Here is a 19733-nt window from a genome sequence, read left to right on the forward strand (position 1 = left end):
TGTGTATATGTGTGTGACACCAACATAAGCAAAAATGCACAGTCAAAATATCTGTTTTCACTGTCTTTCTTGCTTGGCAGGAGATGTTGGGTCGGCTTCAGTTCAGGCAGCAAAATAAGCTCACCATCTATAAACTCTCTGTCATCATAAGATACACTTGGCACATCTCTCTCACACACATTCAGGACATTGTGTATCTGTGCACGTGCATTCTGCATATTCTGCATAGCCAGTGTGTGCATGTAACGTGTGGTTGCATCTGTAACTTTGCATATAACATTTGCATATAACATGAGTGAGCATGCTCTGTGCATGCTCACACAGCATATCCAATCATTTGTGTATGTACAGTGTAACTGCATGTCTGTGCCTTTTGAGAGAGAGAGAGAGAGAGAGAGAGAGAGAGAGAGAGAGAGAGAGAGAGAGAGCATACCTCCAGCCCTCCAGTACTGTGTGTAAAGGCCTGAGGCACAGCCTAGAGGGTCTCTGTTTTGATCAACAGGCATTAAACTGCATCTGTCTGTCAACAGGGGTGTGTGTGTGTGTGTGTGTGTGTGTGTGTGTGTGTGTGTGTGTGTGTCTGTATGCTTACATGTAAATGCTTGTGCTTTTGTGGGTGAGTGATCACACAAGATATATACGAGTTCCTGTTGTCAGCTAACACACAGACACGTCCAGACAAATGTTTGACAGGGAAATGAGAGCAGATACTCTAATGTGGCAAAGGAAGGTGGCAGGGTGTAAAACATTTAAAGAGTGGCTCTTTCAATTGGTCCTTTTCTGAATCGATTTAATGCACACACCACCATGAACTTAAATGAGATCAAAGGTTAAGGGGTAGAGTAGTAAACAGATGACATTCACAGAGAGAAAAAAGATGTTACCTACTATTAATATCCACGTGTTACTGTAATAGACCTCAACAGTCCCGCCCCTCGTCCGAGAGACCTTGGATTCCGGAAGTAAAATTCCCATTCATTTTTCCCATAGACGTCTGGAAAAATCCGTATATAAAAAGTTTTAGCCCATGCTTTAAGGCTAACCAGATGGGACGTGACTCATAAACATACAACATATCATTTTGAGTGAAAAAAAAAATGAACAGAAAATTAAAAAAAAGTCAAAGGTACAACACTGTGTACATATCGTCATCTCAGAGCAAAGGAACTACTCATCCCATAAACCACCGCGCACCACTGAACAAAGGAAGCTAACGTTAGTTTAGCTAACAGCTAATTCGGCTAACCGCTAGCTGAGACAGCATGTAATAACTTTAAAAGACCCTCAAAATAAAACCTGAAAATAACCGTTAACATATATAACGGCTTATGTAGCCAGCTTTACCCAGTGTTAAGTTTGAGTTAACGTTATTTTAGACTGAATCAAGTTGTCAGCTGGCGGTTAGCCGAATTAGCTGTTAGCTAAACTAACGTTAGCTTCCTGGTGGAGGCTAACGTCAGAAGCGTGGAACTGATAGTGATTCGTGCAGTGTCGTAAATCCTCGTGACGGATCGTGCAGGCAGCTCTCCCTCCCCCCCTCCTCACCAGCATGCGTTCCACCAATCAGAGGCATCACTGTGGGATTGTGGGATTGTTCAGGATTGTGGGTAATGAAGTACTTATCCAAGACATCACGAATAAAAGACATTTATCTCTAAACAAGGTTAGTGCCCCATGATTTTTGGCATCTATATGAGCATATACAATCGCTTAGTCATGTCGGCAAGCTGGTTTTAAGTCTACCATCGACGGTTATGATTTTATGGCTTATACTGCAACTGTCAATGGAGAAATTGCATTGTATTTTTACTTCCTGAACCCGCTGTGGGCGGAACTGTTGCGGTCTGTATCTGCCTTATCAAACTTGTAAAAGTCCAAAAAATACATTAGAACATTACCAATGAGATTCAATTAAAGCCTTCATTATTATATAAATCTGTTTTCAGAGAAAATGGTCCCCTTAAAATGTTATCAAACCACAGACAGGAATCTTTTTCTCAAGATCCTTTCCAGAGCCGATTTCAGAGCAATGTCACTTGAGCTGAAACTTTTTACACAAATTTAAAGAGTAAACACCAGCTTAAAATGTTGTTTTCATGGAGTATAATAAGTGCTTTGTGTTAAGTTAATGTAACAGAAGTCACAATCCACAACACTTGCAAACATTCAGAAGATAATCCATTTGCTGGTTTTACTGTAATACAAACAACAAACACAAAAAGACAAGACACTAAAATATACATATAGGACACACAACAAAGACATGAATGTTAAGTACATTAACCTTTACAAACTTCAATTGGAAACTTGTTCCATTGAAACACGTCACATTCATACACAGACACACACATATACACAGTATGTTTTCCCTTTGAACTGTTAAGCCGTGTGTGTGTGTGTGTGTGTGTGTGTGTGTGTGTGTGTGTGTGTGTGTGTGTGTGTGTAGCTGATTGTATTTCCTCTGCAGCAGCCGATACTGTAGCTGCTGTGACCGCCTGCACCTGTCACTGTACGTCGTGCCTCACACAGTCACACACACACACGGTCACACACACACACACACACACACACACACACACACACACACACACACACACACACACACACACACACACACACACACACATAAACACACATACACTTTAACTTGAATGCAAACAGTCAAGCCGAGTCTTCATGAATGACTTGGATGACTGAATAAGCACAAAAAGCCTCTGTCCCATGGGCTTAGTTACAAAAACGGTTAAAGTTGCAATGCGAAAAGAATCACATTCCTGATCTCATTTTATTAGTTGACAAAGAGCCTATTGAGGAAAAGTTTTTCCAGAGTTTAATATGCCTTATGAGAATTAGATTTGATTAGATTTTTGGATGAATGCTCTTGGTCAACAGCATTCAGCGCGTGGTCTGTCACACTGAATTTTCTTTTAGCCCAATTGGCCACTTGACAAATCATAATTTCTGTTATGGATTGTCATAATCCTAAAATAAAAATTTGCAATGTTGTTGTCACTGTTCAAAGGAAGGATTAATTAGCATGCAGTCTAATAAACCATGTGTCAGTGCTGCTGTCACAAGGACGTCTGTAAGTGGCATCAAAAACTCTTTGATTTACTGGTAATTTGTAAGTGAAATATATAAGATTATAATTTTATTGACAACGAATCATAAAGTCAGCTAAATAAGCCTGCTTGTTTGGCCCAAACACACACACACACACACACACACACACACACACACACACACACACACACACACACACACACACACACACACACAGACCTAAGCAACATGTTCAAACAATACAATGTGAAAATTTCTTTTATCAAACCACCTATAAATACATATTTACAGAGAAGAGATTACATTCATGAGAGTCTGATGGAGGTAGAAAATAGTATCCGCTCCTCTGGTTTAAAGCTACACACCTGAAAACTAATTTTTTGTTTCAGCAAAGCAAGTTTCAGATTTGTAGGGCTGCCCCCTCTTAGTTGATTAGTCGACTAATCGGTCGTTTTGGTCTTAGTCAACTAAGATTTCTTTAGTCGATTAGTCATGTTTTATGCTTTTTTCATGCTGAATGACTTATTTCCAAGAAATTTACGAGCACATCTCTGGTAAACACAAAAATGAATGTGGTGCTTTTGCATGACTCTTTGCGGAGAAACTCAGATTTACAGATCTGTCGATTAAATCAACTAATCGATTAGTCGATACAATTGAATGAGTGTTAGTCGACTAAGAATTTCTTCAATCGAGCACAGCCCTACAGATTTGTCTCAGTGTCCCAAGACAGACACAAAAATATATAAAATTACTCTTTTTGTAGTTTAGACTCGTGTTTTAGTGCTGATTATTTAATCACTCCACATGTATTAACAGGCATTATACAAAAACACATTACGTAAAAGAACTATTTTGTTCTTTTTTTGAGAACCAGATAAATTATTGACTTTTGAAAAAAACAAAAAACTAAGTATTTTCCAACTGTTAGTACTTCTATATAAGGGGCCATCTGAGACATTATTCACAATTACCTCACACTAGAGTTTAGATTCTCGGCCCAAGCCCGAGCCCGACCCGAGCCTGGCCCAGGCCGGGCCGTTATTTTCCGCCACTATCCTCGGGCCGGGCCGAGCCCTTGATCAAGCATTTGTGGTTTTTTTAATCATTACTTTATTAGCCTAATTGGGTGGGGAGAAAGCTATGCCATAATCAGAAATATTATCTAGGCTATATTTAGGCCAAAGTAACAAATGTGTCCAAAAAGTTACACAAGTTGGACTACAGTTACAAAATGCAACACGTGTCATTCGCGGAGTCTCCTCCTCTCGCACACATCACACCGGGGCTGCAGGGCTGTATGGTGTAGCTTAAGTGCAACATGGAGCTTGAGGATGTAAAGAAAAAAAGAAAAAGAGGAGAATTACCTTTGAGCAAGTTGGGAGGAAAGTCGGAGGTATGGAACCATTTTAAAGTCGTGGGCAGTGACAACATATGTGTCGGCTTTGTTGAGTGCATTAGGCTAAGTGCGGCACGCTGCTCGCCTATGACAGCAAATAAAACGGGGGACTTGGATGATGAACAGACACATGAAGCAGGCTCGCCATGGCAGAAAAGATGATAGCCTTCAACAGAGAAATACGGTGAGTTCAAACAACTCTGAATTGTAGTTGAGAACGTCAGTTATAACGGCCCACGTATTAAAAAAGTGTTGGGTTGAAATCGGGCTCGGGCTCATAATTCCAGTTAATGTGTCGGGCTGGGCCGGTCTCGGACACAACGTGCACAGGCTCGGGTTGGGTCGAGCTTGATTATTTGGGCCAGATTTAAGCTCTACCTCACACACACAACCAAGTAAAATGCTCTCTACTGAAATGCTTTCAAACACAGTGTAAAATTATACTCTCACATACTATACTGAAACCTCTCACACACACAACTGAAACGCTCTCATAAACACTCCTGAAACGGGACTTCACTTTTCAATAGTATATATGAGAGCGTTTCCGTGCAAAGGGCCGCAGGTCGGAGGAGTAAACCTCTATATATGGGCGCCTGCTCTACCAACTAAGCTATCCAGGTGCCCAAATCATTTCAGTTGTGTGTGTGTGATGTTTCAATATAGTATGTGAGAGTATAATTTTTCACTAGGGTGTATGAAAGCATTTCAGTAGAGTGTGTGAGAGCATTTCCCTTGTATGTATGTGAGATAATGTCAATATTGTCCCAGATGGCCCCTCATACAAAGTCCTGTACACATTACAATAAATTACAAATATAGTACTAGCTACAAATAACATCACAAGTGCACAAAACATATATACATACATATAGACAGACAGACATACGTGCTAATCATATTTACACAATTGCCAATTATTGACCCTTAATACCTCGTTCAGGTGTAATTTTGACATAAATTAAATAATTAAATCTAGAGGAGATTATTTGTAATTTGAGTATAATGTAATCTGATTATATGATGGTACACACACACACACACACACACACACACACACACACACATACACACAAACATACAATAATATTCATATTACTGTTTATTGTGTTCTGTCCGAATGTTTGAACAGCTTATATTGCTTGTAATGCTTAGGCAACATTGGTATTGCAACTTTTTTGCCAATAAAGTCCCTTTGAATTGAAAAACAAAATTGATATACAAACGAATCCAAGCATGTGTATTACAGTAAGTAATGTAAAAGTAAGCACTTATATTAATTTGTTATCTGACTGCTATGCTTTTTTTTAAGTGTAACAGACAATGTAAAACTCTTCAGTTCCTGACCTCATCACATATATATATATATATATATGTGTGGGATATATATAGATCCCACTGCATGAAAAGTATCTCTACAGCTCTGTCTGACAGATTACAATGTTCTTACTACAACAGAGAGCTAAAGCTGACAGGATAAAAGCAAAGAGTGGGTAGATGCTGATGTTTGTATCTAGAGAGAGTGAAAATAGTTCCAGTGAATGCATGATAAAGAAAGCAAACTCAAAGAGAGAAAGTTATGAGTTATTGGGTATCAGATATTTAGCTGATACACACATACTCACCAATAAATGATTTTGGACCAGCTGTGAGGTTTATCAGGAATAAAAATCAAAAATCTAGTCTCAAATAAGACCCTCTGTTTTAAATAAGACTTCTTAGCTACAGGGCAAACAAAATATATTATTTAATCTCTGCTCTATGGTTTTTGCTGGATATGCAAATTTGTTGCTGGCAAACAAGCTTATTAGCAATGCAAATGTGGCGGGTTTATGTAGAAAATGAATACAAGATTGAAATTGTTGTAATCCTCACTCTTCCAATTGTAATTTTTTTTTAGCAATATACTGCTACACAATCACAACTATGATACCACAGATGTTGTTTGATAGATTCTTTTACCATTGGTGGTAAGCAGTTGGTGCTACAATATCTTTGCGTGATGGCTTTAACTGTAGTTGTGGGAAGACGGAGTGCATGCTTTGCCTTTTTCAAGCTTGTGCTCATTTTTCTACACTTCTAAGCAACAACACTTTCTTGATTTTTCCTATTTGACGGCTTTAAATAAAGCAGCATTTTGGAATGTAATCATTGAGCAGTCATTAAAACCTTTTCGCTTGTTAAATGTATAAATATTTTACTCCTATTTGTCCTGGATTTCAGTAGTAACTAATTCATAGGCAGTCCATTATAACATCACTTTTCTTTTATTCATTTGGTATAAACAGGGGGTGAACAAAATAAAAGACATCTTCTAAAAATAGCCCTGATGTAAGTAACAATTTGGTGTAGCCTGTTTAATTTAACTTTGCAGTCTTCCTGGTCTGATTATTATTATTTTTGAGGCTGTACATTTTGTTCACTTTTGCATTGTGTTCACCAGTAATTCAGCCTTATAGTGTCTCAATAAGTTGCGTTACGATGCTTTGAAAATTCACTTAAAGGTTTAAGTCAGATCTTTTTTAATGCTGACACATACTGCTGAAAATGGTTTACTTGTGTAGCTGTTTTTAGGAAAACTGCAGCAGCAGTTACCACAAGTAAAACCTCAGTAACAATAACTGAAATACACAGAATTTTAGTTAAGAACACTACACGCTAAAAAAGACCACAGAGTTGAGTCGTTCTCAACCCAAGACAAACATTTTGAGCTACATCAAATTGATGTTAACAACATGACAATGCACACACAATGTAAACTCATATCCTAATTGGTCAAGCAATAGAAGCCAGACTTTCCTTACAGCTCCCATTAGCAGAACTGTTAGCCTGCCAGTTTGTCAGGGAACCAGGAGCTATATCTATAACCTGCTCACAGCAAGAATTCGGAGGAGCCAGAGTTAGTGAGCAATCCTGAATAGAGCTCTCCAAACTGCCCTTCCACCCTAAGTTCTGCTGAACATCCACCCCCGTGACATCATTCAGGTCTGAGTTCCCATTCGTCCTAACTGGGGGCCTGGAGTAACAATCTCTGTCCCTGCACCATCCCCATCCTCTCCTCCCTCTCTGCCTCCCCCATTTGCCCCTCAAACAGAGAATCTCCTGAAAGGAGTGCCTGAAGTCGGGGCTGCGGCAGTAGATAAGCGGGTTGAAAGCAGAGTTGGAGTATCCTAGCCAGTTGAGAAGTATGAAGAGCAGCTTAATATTACCCAAGTTGAGGAAGGTCATGAGGATGTTGAGGATGAAGAAAGGTAGCCAACACAACGTGAAGGTTCCCATGATGATCCCCAAAGTTTTTACAGCCTTGTGCTCCTTCAGACAGAACTTAAGACGCTTTGCTGCAGAGTGTTTTCCTTCTGCTTTCTCTGTCCTTGCTCTACTCTCTCCAAACTTTTCCTCCTTACCAGTGTCTGTACTATCTGTTTTCTGCATGTTTAGTCTGTCCTCTCCTGCTTGTTCTCCGACCTCAGTTCCTGCCCTGAGTTTACTCATTGCTGGACTATTATCAGGAGTCTGCTGTGCAGTGTAATGCAAGTTATAAAAGTGCCTCTCCCTCCCTCTGATCTTCTCCAGCTGTTTCTGAGCCTCCTGGAAGACCCGGGTGTACAGGAACATCATCACCAACAGCGGAAGGTAGAAGGACACAATTGAGGACGACACAGCGTATGCCACATTGGTGTTGAAATCACAACAGTATTCGTTGTCCAAGCACTTGCGAGCTTCCTCTTTATTAGACACCCACAACTTCAGATGAATGGGCAGGAAGGAGATGAGGGAGGCCACTGCCCAAACCCCGAGGACCACTGCAAAGGCCCGGCCCCTGGTCAACAGCAGGAGACAAGAGAGTGCACAGAGATGAAGAATATTGTTCCCAGACACAGACAGACGAGGGATATTGATTTATGTTGGCTGTCCAAAAATGGAATAAAGGTCCTCTGAAAGCAACTTTTGTCATATTTTCTGCAGCTCTCTCTGGAACCACAAAAGGCTTTATACAAATGCACATATGCCGTAGTAGTCCTCAAGACCTGTAAATAGACTTAGACTTTGATGTGTAAAATCTGAGCAGTTCCCCATTAAGTTGTACATTTAATAAAGATCTGCAGGAGGGAGGATATACTGTAACCACACTGATTAATAGAGCAGAAAGTTACTATTGCAATGTTGTATGAATAAATATTTTCCAGCATTTTCACACCAAAAAATGATGTCACAACAGGGTTTGACTTTGACAGTAGATGAAAACACCTGCTGTGACATCACTGGTTGGGGTGTGGCTCGATGTACAACATGCTGGAAAGGTTGAACATATAGAAGTTCTCCTCACTTTGAATTACTTAGGCTACATTTACATTGCTACGTTTTGGTTTAAAAACGGAAACCTTTGCTACGTTTACACCTCGCATTCACACTGCTCTTGTGTTTCAGAGCCCGTAACCCGGAGAAATTTGAAAACACTTCTGACCCCGTTTTGGTTTGGAATCTGCGGGGTTGTGTTGCAGTGTCAACAGCCGCAAACGGAGATCTTTGGAAACACAGACACTGACGCAAATGTTTCTACGCCTGATTGGGTCATGACGTCTCTTCTTTGAGACTAAGCTACGAACGATGGCAACTACCAGCAACAGGCGGAGTATAGATGCTGCCTCCTGTTTACCCCGGCACGCACATGCCCAGTATACGAGAATGTTTATGAGGTATGCAGTTTGGGCATGTTAGTTTAAATGGAGAGTAGTTCTTCTACTGGAGCTAAAAAACACTTGTGTGCACGGAAATCACTTTTGGCTCAAAACTCTACGGTGGCCGACAGGGGTAAACGCCCTGCAACTTAAGAAAACACATGCAAATAGACAAAACACAGGCAAATTAAGAAAACATCTTCATTAATTTGACAACACGTGCAGCATTTAGCAAACACTGCAAATAAAAAATGATGCAAAAAGAAAAGCACACAAACCCCAAAAACAAATGCAACAAAAAACGCTGCATCCAGATTACACAACGGAAGTTCTCCAGGCTTCTAGAGGGAGCAGCTATTGGAACAGCTTGATTTTCGACCCCACGGGGAGAGAGCGCTCTGCCTTTTTATTAGAGTCAAAAAATTGCAGCCTGGAGACCTCCCGTCTCATGCCTCCCGTCCATATATATATATATATATACAGTCTATGATATATATATATATATATATATATATATATATATATATATATATATATATACAGCCTATGCTCCCGTCTCATGCCCTCCCGGCTGGTGCCGTCCCCGAGCTTCGACTTTTCAAAATAAAAGCTCGCGTCTGGTCCGCTGTGTCTTCGTACTTTGGTGTTTTGGATGTTTTTGAACTAAACAGTACGGCAATCATGCTAATGAATACAATAACTTTTTCAGCACATGTCTTACTTACAACACGATGGAGTTAGCAAAGCAGTTTTGTGTTTATATGTGCAGGCGGGATTTATTCAGTTTGATAAATCCCACGGTAAATTGGCTGGTTTACTAACAGGGAGGGACTAGAAATCCTGTCTGTTTTTTGTTTTTTGTATTTCAAGAGCGAATTGCTCCACAATATGAATACAGATTAATCACTTATTTTGTTGGTAACCGTTGTTGTATAATCACAATATTACACTTGAGGAGGCCTACACTTCAGTGATGCACCTTTCGGACCTCGAAAGTAAACCCTCTCTTGTAATATGGCTTAAACAAAACGTCAATGTTAAACGCTGATGCAGTTTTAAATGTTTTATCACCACGAGTTTACAGACGTCTCTGCTGATTGAGTATCAGCTGACCTGAGCCGAGACACACCCACCAAACGAGAGAAAACATATCTCAAACGTAGACTTAATATTTACAGTCTATGATCTCAAAGCTCAAAGTTCTGAGATTGAACGTGCCCCGCCAGCTCTCTCTCTCTCTCTCTCTCTCTCTCTCTCTCTCTCTCTCTCTCTCAAGCTGTTCCAATAGCTGCTCCCTCTAGAGGCCTGGAGAACTTCCGTTGTGTAATCTGGATGCAGCGTTTTTTTTTTGTTGCATTTGTTTTTGGGGTTTGTGTGCTTTTCTTTTTGCATCGTTTTTTATTTGCAGCGCGTTTATGTATTTGGTTGTGTTGTGTGTATTTTCAGAGCATTTGCTGAATGCTGCGCATGTGTTATCAAATTAATGAAGATGTTTTCTTAAATTGCTTGTGTTTTGTCTATTTGCATGTGCTTTCTTAAGTTGCAGGGCGTTTGCCCCTGTCGGCCACCGTAAAACTCCACTAAAAAAACGAAACGTAGCAATGTAAATGTAGCCTTAGTAAGAATCACTTTTGATTGAAATTTTCTAAACTTAGATAATTGTTCTACTTCAACCCCTGCACAGCCAAACCTAAATGTCTTGGTCATATACCTGGTGAGTAGCGTAGGGTAGCGGAGCGGCGAGGTGATGGCGAGGTAGCGGTCCAGAGCAATCACACACAGGGTTTCGATGCTGGCCGTCACACACAGCACGTCAGTTGCTGTCCAGAATTCACACATGAAGTTTCCAAACTGCCAGTATCCTAGCAGGATGTGGCTGGAGCCAAAGGGGACCACAACCAAACCCATGATAAGGTCAGCCACAGCCAGCGAGGCAATGAAAAAGTTGGTGACTGTCTGGAGCCGCTGGAAGCGCAGGATGGCTGTAATCACCATCACGTTACCTGGACAGAAGAAAAGATAGATTCAGAGTATTGTAACAAAAAGTTTGTTGTGTTTGCAGACACTGGCATTTATGTATATGATCCACCACCAGTAGGTGGCACTATGATTGGTGTTATGAAGGCTTATACAAAGTGGTAAGGCGAGAAGAAGAGAAAGAGGTGTGTAGAGGGAGAGTGTACAAGGGAGTTGAAGAAATGCTACGAGTGTAAAAGTAATGCTGAAATGAAGTAAAGTCTGAAAAGAAATATACTTCAGTACAAGCAGTCAGAGCCACAAATGCTCATTTTTGAGGGAAAAGAGGAGCGCGACCAGCTAAGCCTACAGGTGCATCAGACCGTCAATTTTGCATATACAAATTCCAACCAGCAGCAACGCAAATGCTTCAGATGTGGATCCAATAAGCACTGGGCTAATGAAAAAAGCTGTCCAGCTGTTTCAGTTACATGCAATAATTGTGGGAAAAAGGGACACTTTGTCAAGGTATGCAAATCAACTGTTTGTGAAGTGCGTGACGTGGTTGTTCCAGAACTAGCCGTGCTCTGTGTAGAAGATGCTAAATATGTGGCAGCAGCTTACAAGAAAATTACATGTACTGTGAACATTGAAGCACCAGAGGGACCTTCGTGAACCAAATAAGGGTGTGATCATGGACTGCTACCCTCTTCCTCATATGGAGGACTTGTTCTCAGCACTAGCAGGCGCCACACACTACAGCCAGATTGACTTGAGTTCCGCTTACCATCAACTACCGCTGCACACAGAGAGCTGCAACTTGACCGCTTTCATAACGCATGAGGGCGTCTTCAGGTTCACACGAGTCCCATTTGGCCTTGCCTCCACTCCCTCTGCATTCCAGAAAATGATGCAGACAGTCCTCAAAAGACCTGCCAGGAGTGCAGAACTACTTGGATGATATCATTGTGTACGGAGACTCAAAAGAAAAGCATGACGTGAACCTGCGAGCAGTCCTTCAGTGTCTTACAGATGTGAACCTTCAGATCAACTTTGACAAAAGCTTGTTTGGTCAAACCAGCATTCGCTTTTTGGGGCATGCGATCTCCAAAGAAGGGCTACGCCCAAGCCCAGATCATCTGACAGCCATTGCTGAAGCCCCCACACCGAAAGACATGGCAGCACTACGATCCATCCTAGGACTGACTTCCTGGTTCAGCAAATTCTTGCCAAACTATGCTGCACTGGTGGAGCCACTGCGACAGCTGCTCAGAACTAACACGCAGGCTGAGCTACAGTGGAATAACGCAGCAGACCAGAGCTTCATGGAACTGAAAAGGATGCTTCTGAAAAGCCCTGCTCTGGCTGTCTATGACTCCAAGCTACCTACCTATGTTACTACAGATGCTTCAGATTATGGGTTAGGGGCTATACTGACTCAGTTACACTCAGATAAACATGAATGCATTGTGGCCTTCGCTTCTCGCACGCTGTCAGCTGCCAAGAGGAAGTACTCCACTACTGAAAAAGAGGCCTTAGACTGTGTATGGGCAGTGGAAAGATGTGCACCTACCTGTAGGGACACAGATTCACACTTAGAACTGACCACCAAGCACTCGACTCTCCTCAACACTAAAGGCATGAACAGAGCTGGCATGAGGATTGCAAGATGGTCAGCTAGACTGTTGTGTTTCCAGTATGACCTGCAGCACCAGCCTGGGTAGTCAGAATGTGTTGGCTGACTGCCTCTCACGTGTTCCCCTTACTGACTCCAACACTGAAGTGGAGCCTGAGGACGGCCTATACACAGAAATAGCTGAGGTTTCTCCACTTCTTGCTGCACTGCCACTTTCAGAGTTCAAAGCTGAATGTGAGGACTGTCCTGAACTTACACAGCTGCAACAGGTGATCCGTTCCGAGTGGCCTAAGGTGAAGAAAGCTCTCCCAAAGGATATACAGCCATACTTCTTGGTGCGGCATGAACTCGCTGTTGAGTCGCCGCTTGTCTTCCGTGGAACACGCCTGCTGGTTCCCAAGTCTCTTCAGGAGAAAGTAGTATGTCTGGCGCACGAAGGTCATCAGGGTGTAGTACGCGTTACAAAACAACGCTTGAGAGAACTTTACTGGTGGCCACCAGAGCTACCGCGCCACAGCTCATGCAACCACTGGCAAAACCCCATTCCAGCTCCTGAGAGGGAGACCAATGCAGACAAAGCTCAATGTCCTACCTCCAAAAGACGGGGAGAAATATGAGCACATCCGATCCAGAGTCATTCAACAGCAGGCCAAGAGCAAAAGATACACAGATTCCAAGAGAGGCGCAAAGCCTTCCAACATCGCCGTGGGTGTTAAAGTCCGCATATGCAAGCCTTTTCATGTGGGAAAGGGAGAGAGACAGTACACTGACCCTGTGACTGTAAAGAAACAGACTGGGCTGAACTCCTTCATCCTAAGCGATGGAAAAAGGTGGAACGCAGCACGCCTTTCTCATTGTAAGGAGAATCCGCAGGAGTCACCACAACATGGGACAGCAGAAAACACTAGTCCAGAGACTTCATCAACATCTGCTCGCCGTAGAGAGAGTCAACCACCAGCCTGGACAAAGGATTTTGTGATGACATAAGTCTGAGACAATAAGTCATGTAAAGGGTGTAGGCGGATCGCTGCCCTATTTGAAAAAAGTGAAATATGAAAAATGATATAATGTGAATTTAAGTCCAAGTGACAACGTGAATTTTCAGTTATTATATTCTTGAAGGGTTTTAGTTGAATGTTTTTTCTGGTTGCACTTACCTGACAATGGTTACTTTAATACCATGCTGAATTTGAGTTATTACAGAAGCCTTATATTTCATGCATTACCACTGCCTGTTATAGCTTACACTGAACACTGTTGGTTGATATTTCATCATACAGGTTAGAATGTTTAGCTGTATGTAATGTAAACGCACCTGGAAAGTTTTGATTACAGAAGAGCAGTGAAATGTTGAATAAGTTTAGTGAGTTCTGTTCATGATGAGCTAGTAGCATTCCTATGAGTAACGGGGGAGATGTTGTGTTTGCAGACACTGGCATTTATGTATATGCTCCACCACCAGTAGGTGGCACTATGATTGGTGTAATGAAGGCATATGCAAAGTGGTAAGGGGAGAAGAAGAGAAAGAGGTGTGTAGAGGGAGAGTGTACAAGGGAGTTGAAGAAATGCTCAGTGTAAAAGTAATGCCGAAATGAAGTAGTCTGAAAAGAAATATCCATCTCCGTTTTGTCCAAGAACAACAAAGTTCTAAAAAATTATATTTTAGTTTTGATCCTTCAATCAATTAATCCAACAAACCATCAACTAATTGAAATGTGAATTTTTTAATAACTTACCAAAAACTATGGCCAGAACCAGAATAGCCATTGCAACACCCAGCAGCACAAGCTTCACATCACTGTACTGCCATTCAGAGCCCAGGGAGGAGTTGGAGGAGTACTGTGATTGGTTAGCCAGTGCTGAGACAGCATTCACTTGTTCCATGATCTATAATCAAAACACACAGAACAACACAACTCATAATGGATTAAGACAGTGTTAGAAAGCTCTAGTGCAGGGTCCAGTTCAGGTTTTGAATCTTTCTTCTTTTTAAAAGATATTTTTCAGCATTTTTGCTTTATTGGATAGGGATAGCTTGGAGAGAGACAGGAAAGATATGAGAGCGAGAGTGGGGATGACATGCAGCAACGGGCCCAGGCTGGAATCGAACCTGGGCTGCCAGTAAGGACTCAGCCTTAATACGCTCAATGGTGTTTTTTGCCTCCAACGTCGCCTTCCCGGCAGCAAACCCTAACCTTAACCCTAAACATAACCATTGCCGCACTGCACTGCACGTTGGGGGCAAAAAACACCAAACATCCTACACACTGGTGTCACCTAACACTGGTAAAGTGTGGTGCACACACTTTACCAAGAGAGCACCGGGCGGGTCTTTACACATTTCCTTGCACATTTCTGCTTGGGGCCTGTTGCTTCTCAGAGACAGCGCTTGATGTGGTATAAATCTAAATAAAATTACACTTTTTGGATATCAAGAGATATTTTTTTTGCTGAACAACATGCCAAATTGCATTTAAATTGGAGCAATATTTTCAGATGAAAAAAGCCTTTCACAGGATCAAAGATCAGCTGGTGAGAGTTTCCTTTCGTGTAGAACATATGAACATAATGTGCTTTTTCACATAGGAAGTTTCATTTCCCTTGGTGGCATAATGAGTTCACCATGTTCGCGGTCTGCATACATTTGAGTTTTGCTCACCCAATGTTAACTTATTTGTGAAATCAGCCATTCGTCCTTCTAGGATTTCGTAGCACATACGTTTCTCATGTCCAGCTTACCATTTACCTCAGTTTTTCAGTCAATTCACGGTGTACACATTATTAGTTAGTTTTTTTAAAGTATTTTGGGGCATTTTTGCCTTTTTTATGATAATGGATACCAAAGGGAAATGAGGGGAGTGAGAGGAGGGATGACATGGAGAAAAATATTGTTCTTTTTACTCCACTACATTCATCTGACAGCTTTAGTTACTACTTATTTTACAAATGATGATTTTTGCACACAAAACACATGTAATTTATAAAATACAGTTTATTATAAATTAAACTACCCAACAATATATAGGCCTACAAGTCCAGCTGAAATGATTAGCCGATTACACTTACTGTACTTGATTGACAGAACTGTTTGGATAATTTCCAGTTTCTAAAATGTGAGGATTTTTCTGCATTGAGTAATTTTACTTACTATACTTTGAGTACATTTTCCTGATGATACTTATAGACTTACTTAAAGCTTTAGTGCGTAACTTTTTGATATTAATCAACGTCCGTTACATTCAAGCCATTGCCAAATGAGTTGATACAAAGCTAATTAAGACTATCAGCTCCACAAAACTCTCTCTGTATTTCTCAGTAATGCTATGTTCAGAAGATTGTGTCGTCCGGCGACTTTCGCGTGCAGAAACTCGAGTGACGATAATTACCTCTTCTGAAGAGTCCATCATGTTATTTTAATCCTCCGTGTCCTCCTTGGCCATTAGCAACTGCATGGAGTAGGGGTGGGGGGGTGCGTGATCAAGGAAGGCTTGTATCATGTGGACACGCCGACAGTTTTGTTGTCATTACTTAGAATTCCTCATGGGGGCGACAGAAACTACGCACTATAGCTTTAAGTTAAAGTTTTTAATGCAGGACTTTTGCTTGTTTTTACAGTGTGGTATTAGTAATTTTACTTACAGTAAGTAGCCTAAAGGATCTGAATACTTCTTCCACCACTGCATAGCGACTCGCCTGCCAGGACTGAATGACAATGCATATTTTATTACATATTGCAGTATTTAACTTTTAATCATACAGGGCAGGTTAGCTGTTTCTGTGCGTGACGGCTCTTTTACAGGAATGTCTCAATTGACAGCCGACACCTGGTGATCCCTCTTTACTACTCTGACTGTTCATCTTGACAGTCGGGGGATGGTACTGTAAGTACTGTGAAGTAAGCAAATGTTTAGGATGATAAGTCGTCCCACAGTAGCTGCTTATTGTCTAAGCTGCATTCTACCTATTTGTTTCATAGTAGGTGGCAGTGTATTTATTTTTTGTGGTTGCTCTTATAAAAGGGAACATCATGTACGGTTTATGTTTTTTACATCAGACTACCTCCATTGTTTGTTTGGTAAACTGGATGTACGCATGGATCTATGTGCGTAGGCTTTATTCCAATACAATCCAAACACATGGTAACGCCAGCTGTAAAAAGACGCATTGTGCAAGTGTTTACCTAGTTCTGCTGTGGTCAATGAGCAAAGTGTTGAATTTTGGGATGCATTTCAAAATGCCAGGGTGGACCATGACGAGATTATTTTTTTTATGACAACCATTTCACAAGTTTTCAAAAGCCTTACAGTGTCATTATATGTGGTAATACCGTGCATATTAAGTGAGGGTGTTAGTATGCTGTCAATCATGCTGTCTGCAGTTCACAGCAGCCAGTTTGTGTGACAATTTGTCATCATTCCTAAAATGTCCTCAATTTAACATGTTTCCATTTAGAGAATACAGAGGTGCCAGAGTGTGGGACAAATGATGGATCTGCTGGACAGTTGAGGGCAGACTCATTTTTAAAAATTCCATTACTGATGCTTAGGAGGCTGTTTTAATTGTAATTAATGAAGCACGGCACAGTGTCTGCCCCTGACAGATGAAAATGCACCGCACACAATCCAATACTAGGCAATATAACTAAAGGACTGATTTAGTCTTTTATTCATGCTTGTCAAATGTTCAGTGCACGTGTTGCTTCCTTCATAAAGCTTAAAGCTGCTGACCCTTTCACACTTTACACGGATTAACCTTTTATGGTGCCTCGTGACAGTTCACTGACCCCATTTATGAGATCAATAATCTGGGCGGCTACCTTGACTATTACATAATCAAGCTTGCAAAAGAAGCTCTGCTCAATCTGCTCTTCCCCCTGCCTGAGCTGTTTAACACACACACACACACACACACACACACACACACACACACACACACACACACACACACACACACACAGTGGTGTAGTCTACGTGATACGCAGTATACCAGTATAACCACTAAGAAAGCTCCAGGATTTCCACATACCCACTTAAAAATGCCCAATGACACGCAACAACATACTTTCCATTATATTTTTGATATATTTTGAATTGTCATCTGTGTTTTTCTTCTTCACATAGGCTAAATAAAGGTATTTGCACCGTAAATTGGTGCATAAAAGTGTGTCAGAATGCAGGAAATGAAGTCGTTGATGTTCAAAACATCCCTGGGGGAGGACACCCGGACACCCCACTATGATATGGCCTCCCCTCCCCCAAAGGCAGATTCTGGCTAATATATAAACAGTACGGTATACCCACTACAATACATTAGACTACAACACTGCACACACACACACACACACACACACACACACACACTAATCAAACACATTTACACGAGATTTTCTATGACATAAATACCCCAATATTTAAATAATATAACTTGGTGGTGTAATTATAGTGAGTACTTAAACACACAAAAAATACACATAATAGTACATGCACGAACACACCGAAACAAGTGCACGCGCAAACACAAAAATACACATGCACACAGAACAGCCAGCTTTTGCAGTGCTTCTTAGAATAAATTGATGACCGTATAGACTAAACTGTGAGGGAAGAGAGAGAAGCACATGCTCTAATAACAACTGAGCCATAAAACATGTTGCTGTCTTCATAAACTAAACCATATATGTTAAAAATAAAAGCTGATTTGGGTTCACTGAATCTGAGAAACTAACACTCAAAACAAATTCTGACTTATCTCTGCAAAATTACGTTTGGTCAGAGGTCTTGTTTGTGTAGCAACTGTTAGAATAAAGAAAAGAATATCAGAAAGATGCTTTTTAAATGTTTCATACTACTACTTTCAACACGTGCAGTAAATGTATTCACAAAAATTACTCTGACCACATGGTAGAAAAGCTTCAAATTTCTCATTAGACCTCAATAACAACTTAATTTAACATTAACTTTTAACTCACCATTGTTAAAATTAGTTAAAAAAAATCTGCACCTTTTACAGTGTAAACATATTTGAAATGGTTTAATAACATTAAATAATTTGAATGCTTTAACAATTCTGAAATGTTCGAACCAGTAGACACTTGGCTCTTAAAATAGCCTCGGTGTCATCAGGAGTAGGTGTTTTTGAAATATAGGCCTACATACAGTATGCATGCACACATGAGAACACGGTGTATGCATGAAGCATATGTACAAAAACCAGACATAACATAGTTGTCCTACCTCCAGGCTCTGTCCTGTGCTCTACAATCCAGTGGTTTGATAATCCAAACGCCTTTAAATCCACAACACAAAGTATCATTATAATGTGTTAGTCAGCAGCTTTGGTCTCTCTTCCTCTTCTACTGCCTTATGAAAGTCCGATTTTGTTTGTGACACACACACACATATACGCACACACTCTGCCTCGCTTTCTCTTTCCCATAGACCTACATGTATAAACACACTCTTTCAGCCCTCGACCACACTTGCCCTTTTGAAGCAGCTGAGCCTGTTACCCTTTTTATAAGCAAGTCCTCATGACATCACAGCAGGACAGTAGCCTATCAGAGGACAAGGATTGGCTTTTAGTGTATATTGCATGTCTGCAGTGTACTGACAGCTCAACAGCACCCACTTCCCTCTGGGAAACAGTAGTTTTTTAAGCTTTATTTATTTAGGGCAGGTTTGCTGAGGTCTTTCTCAGCACCACCCTACTTTACATTCACACACTGGAGCTGCAGTATACATGTAAAACAACACACTTTGGTTTTTGGCTGCTGTGGGGCTGTACTGCTGTAGTTGAGCACTTTAACACATAACAACAACTTTAAAGTCCTATAAAGTTTTCATATGCTTCACTATATCTTTCGGAGAGACTGCATACAATACACTGTAGCATTTATTGTCACGGTTACCCTCTGAGGTCTAAGCCATTTTTTCCAATCTTTGGTTGGCCTGGTTTCCTTGTATATTAATGCTTGTATAACCTCAACCCTGTTATGCACAAT

The 19733-nt window shown here is 41.0% G+C and overlaps 1 protein-coding gene across 1 annotated transcript; it reads right to left on the minus strand.

Moving 5' to 3' along the window:
* Nucleotides 1-6820: 6820 nt before the first annotated feature.
* Nucleotides 6821-19124, minus strand: LOC116037077 (beta-2 adrenergic receptor-like). Its single transcript, XM_031280841.2, has 4 exons — nt 18967-19124; nt 14470-14620; nt 10853-11144; nt 6821-8282 (listed from the first exon to the last, which is right to left on the minus strand). The coding sequence occupies exons 2-4, from the start codon at nt 14615-14617 to the stop codon at nt 7238-7240; spliced, it is 1485 nt and encodes a 494-aa protein (XP_031136701.1). The 5' UTR covers nt 14618-14620; nt 18967-19124; the 3' UTR covers nt 6821-7237.
* Between the last annotated feature and the right edge of the window lie 609 nt (nt 19125-19733).

This window comes from Sander lucioperca, chromosome 13 (genome assembly GCF_008315115.2).
Source record: "Sander lucioperca isolate FBNREF2018 chromosome 13, SLUC_FBN_1.2, whole genome shotgun sequence".
Classification (NCBI taxonomy): Eukaryota; Metazoa; Chordata; class Actinopteri; order Perciformes; family Percidae; genus Sander; species Sander lucioperca.

Coding starts and splice junctions, on each gene's coding strand:
- LOC116037077 (XM_031280841.2), bottom strand. CDS start 14,617: ATGGAACAAGTGAATGCTGTCTCAGCACTGGCTAACCAATCACAGTAC. Junction 11,145..14,469: donor GGTTCTGGCCATAGTTTTTG/GTAAGTTATTAA, acceptor TCTTCTGTCCAG/GTAACGTGATGGTGATTACA. Junction 8,283..10,852: donor TACCCTACGCTACTCACCAG/GTATATGACCAA, acceptor GCTGTTGACCAG/GGGCCGGGCCTTTGCAGTGG.